The sequence below is a fragment of the Vicugna pacos genome, chromosome 7 (assembly GCF_048564905.1).
Source record: "Vicugna pacos chromosome 7, VicPac4, whole genome shotgun sequence".
NCBI lineage: Eukaryota > Metazoa > Chordata > Mammalia > Artiodactyla > Camelidae > Vicugna > Vicugna pacos.
Window position 1 is genome coordinate 13161411 of NC_132993.1, and position 14557 is coordinate 13175967.

General features: G+C 35.0%; 1 protein-coding gene across 2 annotated transcripts in view; it reads right to left on the reverse strand.

The window, feature by feature from the left end:
• The window catches only part of UBN2 (ubinuclein 2), a 60781-nt gene that overhangs the window by 31782 nt on the left and 14442 nt on the right, over positions 1-14557 (reverse strand). For both annotated transcript variants that reach the window (XM_072964354.1, XM_031674565.2), the window contains exons 4-8: positions 11629-11766; positions 10739-10842; positions 8542-9031; positions 4966-5036; positions 37-166 (exon numbers count right to left, since the gene is read on the reverse strand). In XM_072964354.1, coding sequence (XP_072820455.1) covers positions 37-166; positions 4966-5036; positions 8542-9031; positions 10739-10842; positions 11629-11766 — 933 coding nt within the window. The remainder of the gene's footprint in view (positions 1-36; positions 167-4965; positions 5037-8541; positions 9032-10738; positions 10843-11628; positions 11767-14557) is intronic.

Below are 14557 nucleotides of genomic sequence, written 5' to 3' on the forward strand. Positions count from 1 at the left end.
TAGGTTATAAACCCCCAGATGCAGATGTTATCTTACCTGGACGTTGAGGTGCAACTTCTTTAGACGTTTGACCAGTGTTTCTTTATTGCATGGCACAAAAGCTTCAAGATGGGAGTAGACACTGCTGCGAATGACAGGGCCTAGTTCCTGTAGCTGTAACTCAATGCTGACCAAAAACAAACAAGCAAGTAGTACAGAATTTCTTTTACATAGTAATACACAAGCAAGGAGGCAGAGACAGTGACTCTTTTCTCAGTTTATCTTTCCATGATTTCCTGGACAGTATTTTTCAAGGGAAAAAAAACCCATCAATAAATAGTAATGCTATAAAAAATTTCTATGAGTCTAGTTTAAGAGTAGAATTTATAACCCTAAACATGATGGCAAATAATTTTTTGATGACAGAGGCAAAGTCTACCCTTTCTGGGTAAAGCACAGGAACTTCTTTATTAACTAAAAGCTCATTTCCACACAGAAATATCACACTTCTCCTCACTGCCCTGCAATTTGCTCTACTACAGAGTCGCACAGTTTCAATGAGTTCTTAGAGTATTCTTCCCTTAAGGGTTGAAAAAATGATATTCAGAAGAGGTAAGGCCCTTCTGGCTATACAGACTGTTCTATCCATCTTTGTTTCCCTCACTGTGTCTGCACTGCACAAACTAGATATTTAATAGTTTGTTCAACTTATTCCAATTATCCAATTTTAAGGGTATTTAGCCTTAAAAAAAAAAAAAAAGGAAGAGTCTGTAACAGCCATCATGCTCACAGCAGGACAAGCTATTGAGGTTTCTTCCAAGATGGAAGACATTTTATTTGGCAGCTGCTACTGTGAAAAATGAGAACAGATGTTAATTTGAAGGCCAAGACCAAACTGGAGCCCATGGCAACAAACTATGTCCAAATCATCACATTTTATTATAGTAGAAGGTGCAGATAGACTTAAATACTTCTCACAAATATAAGGTTCATCCAAAGATTCAGTTAACAGCTTTCGCCAGATCAAATGTATCCATCACTTATAAGACATATTGCAATTTCAGAAACAGTGAAATGTGGAAAACTATACTCCTCAGAATTGACAACAGAAAATTCTTGATATAAGAGAAACTAAACACACACACAAAATATACATATATAAAAAGAAGTTTAAGGACCACTAGAGCCAGGGGGCCAAATGCAGTAGTCTATATGGAAGATAATTACTATGGTTATGAGTTCTGTGAATAAACATTTGGTTAAGTAACGTTATGAGGTTAGACTTTTATTAAAAGTCTAGACTCTGGGTAGGAGGCATTCAGCTTGACCCATTATTAAAGGTTGGTTAAAGCTGAAAATAAAATAGAAATTCCAAGCAGTTAAGAGATACTGAGTAAGAACAGATTGACTCAATGACCTACTTATAAAAATCAGTGGTTTCCAAAGAGGGGTAACTCAGAAACAGGAAGAGCTGACTTTCTGCCCCTAAGCCAATAATATTAGGTAGAAATCAGAGAAATGTATTAACCCGGAGGTCACTGACAGTATTGGTCTGTCACAAATACATAAAATTCCTAAGAATCTATTATATTAAATTATTATATTTATTATATTACAGGCAGTATATTTTAAGCATATATCTCTCACACATCTACTTTAATTTTTTTCTTCTAAGAATTCTGATCTTTTGGTGTAAGGGGACAACTGAAAACACACGTCAATCAAAGTCTGAATTTCAGATATCATCACATTTATTTCACAGAGAAATAAAGCTTCTCCTGAAGTGGAGAGAGTCTTGCCCCCTTCTCTCCACCAGCCTCCTTTTCCTTCTTTAAGTGAAATCTATCTCCAAAGCAGATACCCATATGCAAAAATTACTGTGAATGGGCCCCAAACCTCCGATAATGAATTGTGAGCATGAGATCAGTACAGGTTCAAAATGGATGAAAATACCCTGGAAGCACCGGCTGTTAACGCACTGGGAAACAAACACTGGGTTTTGTGGGTAAATAGGCTGGAAAACCATCTTTATATACCTATCTATATAAGGCCCTCATTTGCCTCTGGAGAAGCCTCAAAGAAATGCCATACAGGAACCCATAGCTGAAGCAATAGCTACCTTTGTAAACAAGATTCGTCTGCTCAGAAATACTCAGTGACACCTACTATGGTATTCTCACACAGGATTCTACAAGGATAGTCATTCCCTCATATTATGTATCTTCCCCCTCCATCAACTCCCTCTTTTTAAAAAAGAGAATATATTTCCTACCCAATCAGTTTTAAACACTAGTAAAAGAAAAGTTCTCACTAATTAAGTCCAAATGAATTCTGAGATCTCCTGAATTTCCTGGATTTTTCCTCAAATATTCCAGATATCCTACCAATGTTGTCCAAATAACACAACCATCAGAAACTACTAACTCAAAAAAGACTTAGGGAGCAATAATTCAAACTCAAAATTCAAAATAGCTCACACCTTAGAGCAAGAATTCAAAAGCCTTTTGATGTGTCAACTGATAACAGAAAAGAGGGGCACTGGTCCCACTTGTCCCTGAAGAACTACTTTATTCAGGTGGGCTGGTTCAAGTGTGACCTAAAGGAGACCTGATGTGGTTAGGTGAGAGATGTTGAACCATGGTTTGGAATTTTTCCAACTATAAAGGAGCCCCTCAAGAGAGTGAGGAAAAGCTGTGGCATAGAATCAACCCTTTCACCTTGGTAAGTTTCCTTTATTTCATAGAAAGAGAAAGACAGACCAACTGATAAGTCCATTCACACTGAGATTCAAAAGTCACTACTCATTCATGAGCTCCTTAAAGGAGCCTCTTAACAATCAGATGACAGATCTCATTGCAAGTGTCCAGTAGTATTGGTAGTACCTGCCTAGAGCATCTGTTAAGCACCACTGTCAGCCTGAATTGGGGTCCTAAGTAGGGAGTGTTGAGATTTCAGTAGCAATGTCTTCTTGAGGTAAAGGAGGACATAGGAGAGATCAACTGAGCATTTGTTGATTCAGCTCAAATTCAACTAGGTAAAAAGGAAAAAGGGTTCCTTATTTCAACAATCTCTTTCCACTTCTAGCATAAGGAAAAATAGTGAAGTAGAGCCAATACACCTGAATAAATTCATGGGAATTACTACCCTAAATAATCAGGTACCACAAGCCCTTAGAAGATCAACTTGGTCCAGAGAAAAAAGGGATGTTTGGGAAAGAAGAAAAAGAAGACGGGGGCATAATTAAACTACTAAAAGGTAAAAAATTCAACTCTGAACATTAGGACACACTCTCTGTGAAATAAAAAGTAGATAGGCTCCAAAAAACTAGAGGATTTAAGACAGAGATGGGAGGAATTAACAGAGAAGCCTGTTAACGGAATAGTGATATTCTGCTTATTTGAGGTGTTAAATTCCAAGGATGATCTCTTAACTCACTCAGGAGAGAAAGAGTTGTTCACTTACAGAAGGGCAAAATAAAAAAAAGATTGTCTCAGTCACAGGAAAAGGACCTGATCTCATACACTTAGAGCTCTTAAGTGAAAAGAAAAAGAAGAGCAAGTTATATCCCTGATTTTGAAATCTGGGACAGCTCTGAAGAGAAATGGTTACACTGATAACCGAATCTGGCGTTTAAAAGGGAGCTGGGTAAAAGGAGATGGTGCGGACAAGAAGCATTTGCCTGATTCCAGGCAGTAAGAATCAATCCAAAACCCCTGGCTAAAATAAAGAATAGGTACAAGATAAACAACAAGGTCCTACTGTATAGCACAGGGAACTACATTCAACAGCTTGTAATAACCTGTAATGAAAAAAGAAAATGAAAAAGTATATATATATGTATATACATACACACACACACACACATACATATATATGTATGCTGTACCCCGGAAACTAACACAGACTGTAAACCAACTAGACTTCAATTAAGAAAAAAATAGGTACAAGAAATTTCTGCCTTCATACTAGTAGCATATTAGGTTATGTGTTTCATGAGATGTCTTAAGTACTCCAGGAGAATGAGAGATTGCATTAATTAAAAGTTATCAAAATGAACAAGCTAATCCATCCTTTCTATTTCATGAGAAACTACCTCCATTATATATTTAAAAGACAGGAACCATAGTATTGAAAACATTGCTTTGTTTCTTTGTATTTTGATGCTACTGAACCACCAGGCACACATTATGTTCATCAGAGATGAATTAAAATTAGCTGCTTTCCCCGACCGCTTCTCTTCTGCCCAGTTCTAACTGCAGCCAATTATATACGCAATCTCTGGAATCAAGGTCAAAATTTGTAAGCCAATAGATTTATAAACACAGCTTATTTGACCACAATCTTCGAGCCTGCAACTCATTAATATCAAATTCTACCTAAGGGTGAAAATTATCACTAATTTGAATAAAATTTATATTGTATAGCAGCCTTCACCCTTTCCTCTCCAATCTAACATCTGTCTTCTCCACACTGCCTCCATCCTACCCCAAAATGATTCTTCATTAAAGCATATCCTCCATTTGACTATAAATGTTGGTATGAATTACAATTAACCTCACTAGATACCAATAAAATTAATTTTTCCTAAATCAGAATCAAAGTAGAAGGAAAGTTACACCAAATTTAATATAAACATTCAGAGCTGTCCAAGAAAGATATTTTCATTTAAGGTAACAAAAAATACATTTAAATCTAGGATAATATTCAACCTGCACAGTGGTCACTCGCTCTGGCAGCTATGATACTGGAACCTTTGATTCTCATAAGTGGCCCTGGAGAACCAACATATGATACACGCAGAAGCATAATTTTGCTAAGAAACGAAAATTAATCACATATGCTGTGACGCCAAAAGGGAAGAGATAATGCATGAGACTAGCCAACCACTCAGCATCTATATTTCAAAGGCCTACTGTGTTTTTTAATGAATTCTTGAGGTTTAAATAATTTTTAAGGTTTTTTTAATCAAAGAAGAAAATTACTTACTCCAGAAGAATATTATTCATATCCTGTGTAAAGAATTTTTTCCTTCCTTCTTCATCAAAAAGTTTGGCAGCCTAAAGAAACATAAGGTTGTTAATATAATGCTTAATAAACACATTACTTGTTTCCATATCTAATTAGGAGAGAAAAAGCTCTGAGGGTGGGGCTATGATTTGTTCCACTTTGCATCCCAGCTTAGTACCTGGCAAGAGCAGGTAATCAAAGAATATTGAAACAAAATTTACCATACGTAACATTCTTTCCTGTCATGTCTGTATTTAATTTTTCTGAATCTCCCTTAATTCAAAAAATTACACATACAAGACTTTTTAGTGCTATGGGTGTCTTGTATGTTCTGAGTATCTGTAAGGTCTGTTTATTAATTCTTGCTGTGATCTCCAAAATAAGAGAGAGCAGATGTCTCATTTTCTGCAGACATTATTGTCTAACATGTTTGATACTCTACATATTATACTCATTACCATGTTTAACCCTCATAACAGCCAATGATATCGGTATTATAGCCTCCATTTTACAAACAAAGAACCTAAATCTTACAGAATTTACATGATACACTTCCAAATCACACAGCTAGTAAGCGGTGGATCCAGGACTTAAGACCAGAAGCTTCCTGACTTCAACAGGGCAACATGTCACCCTGTACAGATACTGCTTACTGCAGCCAGTCTGGGTTCTACCTAATTACTAACAATGAAAAAACTGGCCAAGGTTATTGTCAATGGATAAACAACAATTAGTACAATGAGGTTAAGAATGATATTTTTATCACCTTAACCAGTTGACCAAAAACAATGAGTATGCAAACCAAGACACTGTACCATATGCCAAATTTACTGGGAAAATCACAAAAGATCAAAAGATACAGTTTATGTCGAGATCCACAAGATGTAAAACATCCAGAGGCCTGATCCAATAATCTGAGCAAGCCATAGGTTGCCTCTGTCAACGAGTAGTAACAATTTTATGTTGTTTGACAATTTCACATGCTGTAAATAGAAGAGGAAAATTTCAGAGATGTGCCTCAGAGCTTCTTAGAAGGATCAAGGCTGGGTGTGAGTAGTGGGCAGAAATATAGGAAGAAAGCCAGAATGAAAACTAAACTTCAAGAAAGAGAATCCAAAGAGGCTGAACAGTAGAAGAAGGTTACAAAGTGAGAAAAGAGCAACAAGAACAAAGTCCTTATCAGACAGACATGAGCATTTTAGGCAAGGATGAATTCTCATCTTGTGAAGAAAAAAATACCATCTCAAATTTCAAAGAGAAAATAAGGAGAATGCACAGATACTAGTAAGTGAAATGAATATTCTTATTGATCATTTCCTACTAAGAGGTTAGGAAGTAGCTGTTTTAATCCTGGCACGGCTACTACAGAGATGAGTTTGTAGTATATGAGACATGACAGCACGTTACAAGACAAACACACTCACTCCTGATCCCTTTTCTTTATTAAGTGAGAATGAATGGCAAGTAACACAGCAGACAGAGTGCGAGCTATAGAGCTTGACGTTCCTGCCTTTAAATCCTGACTTTGCATCAAGGCTCAGCCACTGAAAACTTCTGTGGCCTTCGGCAATTCCCTCAACCTCTCTGAACCTTAGTTTCCTCATCTATTAAATGGAAGAACACTACCTCTCTCACATGAGGATTAGACTGCTGGAGGATTAGACTACACAGTACACACAGTATACTGAGCCCAATCAGGGTGCTGTCTCCTGAATGGTAAATTCTGTCTTGTGAAATTGTGGGTCACAGGAGCATTGCAGTCAATACACAGTATAGGTTTTTGCTAAACATACAATGGCTATTATTATTAATTACATCATTAGTTTCTGGTGTACAGCATGGATGGACTTGGAGGGCATTACACTAAGTGAAATAAGTCAGACAGAGGAAGACAAATACTGTAAGATATCACTTACATGTGGAATCTGAAAAAATACAACTAGTGAATACGACAGAAAAGAAACAGACTCACAGATGTAGAGAAGGAACTAGTGGTTCCCAGTGGGGAGAGCGAAGGAGAGGGGCAAGATGGAAGTGGAGGATTAAAAGGCACAAACTATCAGGTATAAAATAAGCTACAAGGATGTATTGTACAACACAGGGAATAAAGCCAATATTTTATAATAACTATAAATGGAGTATATAACCTTCAAAAATTGTGAATTACTATATTACATACCTATAACATATAATATTGCACATCAACTATATTTCAATTTTTAAAATATGATATAAAATAAATACACCTAAATAAAGTTTTAAAAAAGAAACTTATGGGCAAACAAACAACACAGCATGGAAATCAAGTGAAAACTATGGTAAACACAAGTTATAACCTAAGAAACACTGGCAGCGAGATACTGGGACACATTTCCCTAAGTCCTGAAATGATGAAGTACTTTAAAATAAGCAAAACTGTAAGAGAATAAGCCACGACCTCAGAAAAAACAATGAAGAACAAAAATTTTTTAAGTAAGTTTGATAAATAAAATCCATAAATCAATTGTTAGAAAAATTAGATAAATCTCTCACTCCTCTAAGCAGATATTTAAAATTTATACAGAGCTGAGAGAAATAAATACAATGTAGAGATCATTATTAAATTTAAAATGTGATGTAAATGGATTACTATAACCCTAGGAGAAAAAAGCAAGTTGTAGAATAATCCACTCATCACACTTCTATTAACAATTACTTTTAATAATAACATAGCATTTGCAAATGCATGGATTAAAATTCATGAAATAAGTACATTAATAGTAGTTACTTCTGCTGGGGGTGGGGAATGGCTGATTATGGGAGATATTTCCCTAAATATAAAAATGTATGACTTTTATCATCGGGGGGAAAAAAGAGGACTAAAATACGGCATGAGTTCAGACAAAAATGGTAAAGTAATTAAAATGGCATTTTAAGCTAGGTTTGGAACATTTTAAGACAAAATAGTATCTCCCAGAGATTAAAGGGAGAAGTATAATGACAAACCTGGATCTGCAGCTAAACAAAGATTATGAATCCAAGTCAACTGAGAGAGGAATCTATTGTGACATGCTAAAAACTCAACTCTTAAAAGTTTGTCTTAGAAGGAACATAATGTATGCTTACTAAAACTGCTAATTAGCTGGAAAGGACTAGTTGGTAAAATGAATTGTAGAATGACTAGTTGTCAACATAGTTTGGACAAAGTTTAGGCACACTTCTGCAATGTTACTATTTGTTCCTGCCATCCCTCTATTTTCTTTACATGACATGGGTTACATAGTCATGTAAAGCAATAAAAATTGTATTTATGAAACCTATGCAGAAAGATATTCATAAAATGAAGTGAGATAATAAAAGAATCAACTGTATCTATGTCCTAACTATAGTAATATATGTGTGTATATATATAATTTCTATTTAAAAGAAAAAGCCTATGCATATAGCCAATGCTTAAAAAGATACAAAGCAAGTAAGTTATAAGGCTGTTAGGATTATATGTGATTATTTTTGTTTTAAAATAAGCATTTATCGTTACATTTGTGCAGCAAATAACAAGAGAATTATCACACTTACTACACGGAGGTCTTCGATACGTTTTTCAAGAAGGACAGGTAGACCCTCTGGGAGTGTAGGCACCACCTTGGGCATAACCTGAGCGGCATAGGTTGGCTGGGTGGCATTTCCATTCTCTCCCCCTGACTCAGAGAGGGGGCTACCATTAGAAGCAGCATCCAATAATCTGTCAAAGTCAAAATCGTCTAGCATCTCTAGGGCATTTTCAGCTTCCTGAAATAGTTCATGTTCATTTGTGCTAACAAAAATGGGGAGGTCTGGATCAGCACTGTTCAGATTTAGGTCTGAGACATCATTTCCCAATGCTACAGCAGCAGAGGGGGGTTTATGCAGAGAGGAGGTTGGTAAGTTCACCGGGACTTTAGGGTTAGACTCCTTCTTTAATGCATCCTTCTCTTTTTGAAATTTTCGTATCATGGCAGCTAGAGAAAGAGAATCTTTATAACGTTTCTTCTTTTTTTCAGATTTGTGTGAATTTAGAGCCACAACTCTGTGAAGAAAAAGGTGATCAGTTAGGTTATGTGTGATTTTAAAGGTTAAAAACTCCATGTAAATTAGGCAAAGAATTAAAATACTCATTTGATAGATGAGAAAGTAAGCTTGTTACTAAGTTATACTTTTACAACAGCATCTTCATCATCACCTAGATTGTTACCTACGAAAGGCAGATAGGTGATTGGCCATTAGGGTGAAGAAAACAAAATGAATAAAACCAACAGAAACAGAACTGATTAGGGGCCTGGTTTATTAAAGTATACGAAGTTCAACTTACTATTCTTTTTAGAACGTTCATTCCTTATCACATCTATAAAGTATTCACCTAAAGAATTAACGAAGTAAAGAAATGCACTTTTGCTGAAAACAGTTGATTACAACCAAAGAAGCCTACACAGTATACCTTCAAAGTGGTATTCCAGGTGGTCTGTGCTACATACAAACTGCCGAAGAAATGCAAAACCCTCTGTATCAACCTATGAGCCTTCATTCATCACCATGTCATCTATCCAGATCCTATTGTATCTGCTACCACCTTCTGATTATTTTTCACTTTCCATTCTAGGAACAGCCTTGTGAGGCTGTAGGATAGATATGTGCAATTTTCAATGACAACTTTCTCCCTATGCAGACTATGAGGAGAGGGTGCTCTCAGTTTAGCTATCACTTTCTCTAAAGAATCTTTTCTAAACTCCATGGTTTATATGCTTCTATGTGCACTACAGAACCTAAAAGATTATTAGGACCTTGAAGGTAGGCCAACGTGGCATTTACTGTTATACATCCAAAACCCAGGTAGTGTCTGGTATACTTAGTAACTATTTGCTGAATAAGTTATAAATTTGAGAAAATGATAAATTCAATAAAAGGCATTATTTACAGTTTTTATTCCTAAATACGGGTGTACTTATAAATAATGAACATTTAAAACTGTTAGTAATATTTTCTTTTCTTGATAATTTCTTAGTAATTCAGAGGTCACTATAATCTCCTGCTTAGGAGGGAATAAATACCTCCCTACATCAACTTTCTGGACATTGATAGCCCAAAATTCAGATGCACCTCCCCTGCTAAGGAGGGGAGGAAAACCCAGCCTCTCACAAGTGTTTGTTCCTTAGTTCTACAAAAAAAGCCATAGAGAACTTGGGGCATTTGATAGTTTTATGACTGCAAGGTACAAACATTTTATTCTTATGACTTAATGAGGTTTTTGAGAAATTCTATTTGGTTTTTAGAGGCTACATCATTACCTAAAGTCACAAGCATTCAGAATAGCTAAATAAAATCAATGAATTTTTTTAATATTAAAACCACCATAAATCATTCATACAAAGACTATAGCCAATTCTCAATCCCCAGGCATCTAAGCTCAGTTTTAATACAAAAAGATTAGAACAACGTGTTCAATGTTTAAACTAACTTTTCAAACTAGTTCTTATTGGTACAATGTTGTAATGAGCAAAATACTTAATGAACAAATCTGTAAACCTAATCTAAAACACCCTGAGTCTCTAAGATGACTTCTACTTGTTAATAAACATAGTATTATTCAAATATAAATTAACAGGTCACTGACATTTATAAATACTATATTACATTAGAGGCAGCTAAGCTGAATTAATTAATGCTGAACATATCTTTCTAATAGGAGAGCTTGTCATGCTATGACACTCATCCCCTTATTCTGTTTAATTTCACATACCCCAGTTGTTTGGGTACTTTTTTCCTTGGCTTCTTCTCCTTTTCCCCTTCCTCTTTCCGTTTCCGCTTCTTCATCTCAATGTCATCTTCTTTTATTTTGGGAATCTACAAAATAATAAAAGAAAGCATCACTTACCTAAGCATTACTGCTTTATTCTCTGATGTTGTCAATCCAGCATCCAGGGCAAGCGGTTTTTCTCAAATTTCAGGATGTGTAAGAATTGCTTATTTTTAATAGGCAGATTCTTTGGGTCTATGAGAACTCCCACCCTTGGTTTTGATTCAGTTATTTGGGTTAGAGCCTTTTAATCTGAATTTTTAACAAACATTTTGGTGACTCTGGTACAAGTATGTCTTCGGTTCACAATTCAAGACACATTTATCTAGGGGGGAGGGTATAGTTCAAGTGTCGTAGAGTGCTTGCTTAGCATGCACAAGGTCCTGGATTCAATCCCCAGTCTTCCTCTAAAAATAAATAAACCTAATTACCTCTTCCCCGCTTCCCACTGCTGAAAAAAAGGAACACTTATCCAAGGACATTCTATTTATTTCCTAAATATAATATAGATATTCTATAAAATTTGCCTTCCATCTTAGGAAAAGTCACGGCTATACCAAAGTCTTAACCTATACTAGAACCCCAGCCTTGTCCAGAAACAGTAGATTATGGAGAGAGAAGTTTTAAAAGAAAATATTCTATTATGATATAAACAAATTTCCCCATAGCTACATGACTTACCTTAAAGCATGTAATTAACTATAAATTCATTAAACAATGGTTAGCATTTTACTTTTCCTTATATTCACAGCTATAATGCACAAGTAAAGTTCAAAAAATATATCCTTTTAATTGAATGCTCTCATTACTGTTGCAATGTTGGATAAACTCACTTTGGGTGGCTTGTGCTTTTGGTTGTCTGTAATGTCTTCCTCTTCAGTATCTGAAGCTTGGCGAAACTGGAGAGTGCCAGTATTGATATAAAAGCCTCCATATTTTGTTGTTAGAGAAGCAGGAACTAATTCATCATACTAGATTAAAAAAAAGGTTTCAGATATATCCTATTATCTTTAATTTTATAAATATATCAAAGAAATTCAATCACCATAGCAGCATCTTCCTTAAATCCTAACTGCAAAACTGCAATGAGGATGACTGTGAATAAATTTAGAAAAAGCTAGTATCTGGAATAGAAATGAGCCCTGATCATTCAGTATTTATTAAGAAAGGAACTTCTGGAATACTGAACAAATTCTAAATATATCATCTGCTGAGAAAAATTTAAGGATCACTGCTATTTTTAACAACAAATGATTCTGAGGAGAAACTAAAACAAGTTAAAACAAATGACTGAATGTCCAGACAATGAATAAATTTCATTTCTTATGATATTGGTATATAATTTTATTCATAAAGAGATTATAAAAAATAAAAAGTTATTTCTTCTACCTTAATTCTAAGCTTTAAAGTGGGGAATATTTTTTAAATGTATAAATATTTTTTAAATGTATAAAAGAAAAATAGCACATATCTGTTTTAAAGGGAAGTAGAAAAAGAACTGCCCAGTTGATAGAACAGAGAAACAAGATTATACTGTATAGCACAAGGAAATATATACAAGATTCTGTGGTAGCTCACAGTGAAAAAAAATGTGACAATGAATATATGTATGTTCATGTATAACTGAACAATTGTGCTCTAAACTGGAATTTGATACAACATTGTAAAATGACTATAACTCAATAAAAAAAGTTAGAAAAAAAAAAAAAAAAAGAACTGCCCGGTTGAGTAAGCATACACGGAGAGCCCAAAATGAGCCACGTACTTTGCTTCAAATAAGAGACTCAAATTATCTAATAAAACTGAAGATCTGGGGTGTCCTCATTTTATAAGTGAAAACCAAATTCACAGGGGTTAAGAACCTTGCCAGAGTGCTGTCTCCCAACCCATCCACTATACCAAGCAGCTTCTCACACAGGAAACACTCACTCATCACCAGGTTACCAGACAGTGTGGATGTGCTCAACGCCTGTCCTCTTCTGCAGTATTCTGCTGAACTTCCCCTATCAGAACACTTTTCAGGAGAACAAACTCTTTACGCATATTTAATTTAGCCTTTTAATTACAATGTATTAAGAGGCAATGCGGCACTGAACTTGAGAATCAGAAGGCCTGGATTTATTAGATTCTTTGCCAACAACTAGCTATTGTGACCCAGAGCAAATCACTAAACATCAAAAGTTTGGGGTTGTAAAACAGGAACAATATTCCTTACTTCACAAAGTTCTAGTGAAATTTAAGAGATAACTTAATAAAAGTGTTACTCATGCCTGGTATTATGACTTCTTAATAACAAAGAAAACCATTTTCTTTCAGGCTTCTAAAACTTGGCAGCATTAAGTGTTAGACTAAAAATAATCTTCAAAAGCATTTATTTTCAGGTGTTTACAGTAATAAGTAGTACACAACTCTGAAAATTAATTAGAACCGGATTTTTTTTACTCTCTATCAAATAATATACCAACAGTGAAAACCTACTGGCAGTGCAATCAATTAAAAACAACAACAACAAAAACAGAACATTTGGTTGGCTCATAAGTGTTTTATGTCTGAGGGGAGGGTACAGCTCAGTGGTAGAATGTGTGCCTAGCATGCATGACGTCCTGGGTTCAAACACTAGTATTGCCACTAAAAAATTAAATAAATAAATAAACCTAAATACCCCCCCACCAAAAACAAAACAAAAATAATAATAAATAAAATAAAATAAAAATAAAGTCATGTTATTAAAAAAAGGAAGAAAAAGAAGACATAAAATAAATAAATTAATTAAATTTTTAAAAAGAAAACTTTAAAAAATTACATGTATTAGGTCTGATTTATCTCTCATAAGAATCAAATAATTTGTTAAGGACAATGATACAAAATTATTTGGCAAGTCAATAAACAACCTATGTTTTAATTCAATTTCTTCTTATAAAGCAGGGGCCTACCTTATCCTATGTCAGTAATTAATTGTATAACATACACAACAATTTATACCTTCAAAACTTATCCTTATTTATTAAATTAGTGGCTTCCAAATTTTCTTCACCACAACCCAAATGGAAAATACGTATCAAAATCCAGCGCATGCACGCACGCACACACACACACAATAAAAGTTGCATAATGTGCCAGAGGTTTACTGCAACAGCTCCTATTCTATTCTATTTCATTTTCTTTAGAAGTGCTGGCCACAGTCTCTAAAGTGATACACAATCCAATTATGGGTTGCAAAAGTCAGTTTGAAAAACACTTCATTCATATATTCTGAATGCTGCAAAGGAAAATAATAGAAATGCTATTTATGAAAGGCTACATACTACATGATTCCAACTATATGACATTCTGGAAAAGGCCAAACTATGGAGACAATAAAAAGATTAGTGGTTGCTAGGTGTTAGGGATGGATGAACAGGCAGAGCACAGATTATTTTAGGGCAGTAAAACCATTCTGCATGATCGTATAATGGTGGTGACATATCATTACACATTTGTCAAAACCCACGGAATGAATGTACAACACACCAAAAGTGAACCCCAAGGTAAACTATGGACTTTGGGTGATGTGTCAATGTAGGTTCTTCAACTGTAACCAGTAAACTACTCTGGTGGGAGAATGCTGCAAATAGGGGAAGATGAGCATGTTGTGAGGGCAGGGAGGACATGGGAATCTGTACCTTCCACTCAATTTTGCTGTGAACCTAAAACTGCTCTAAAAAAATTAAGTTTATTAATTTTTCAACAAATGCTATTTGTGTAAGCCTGAGTACATGCAAT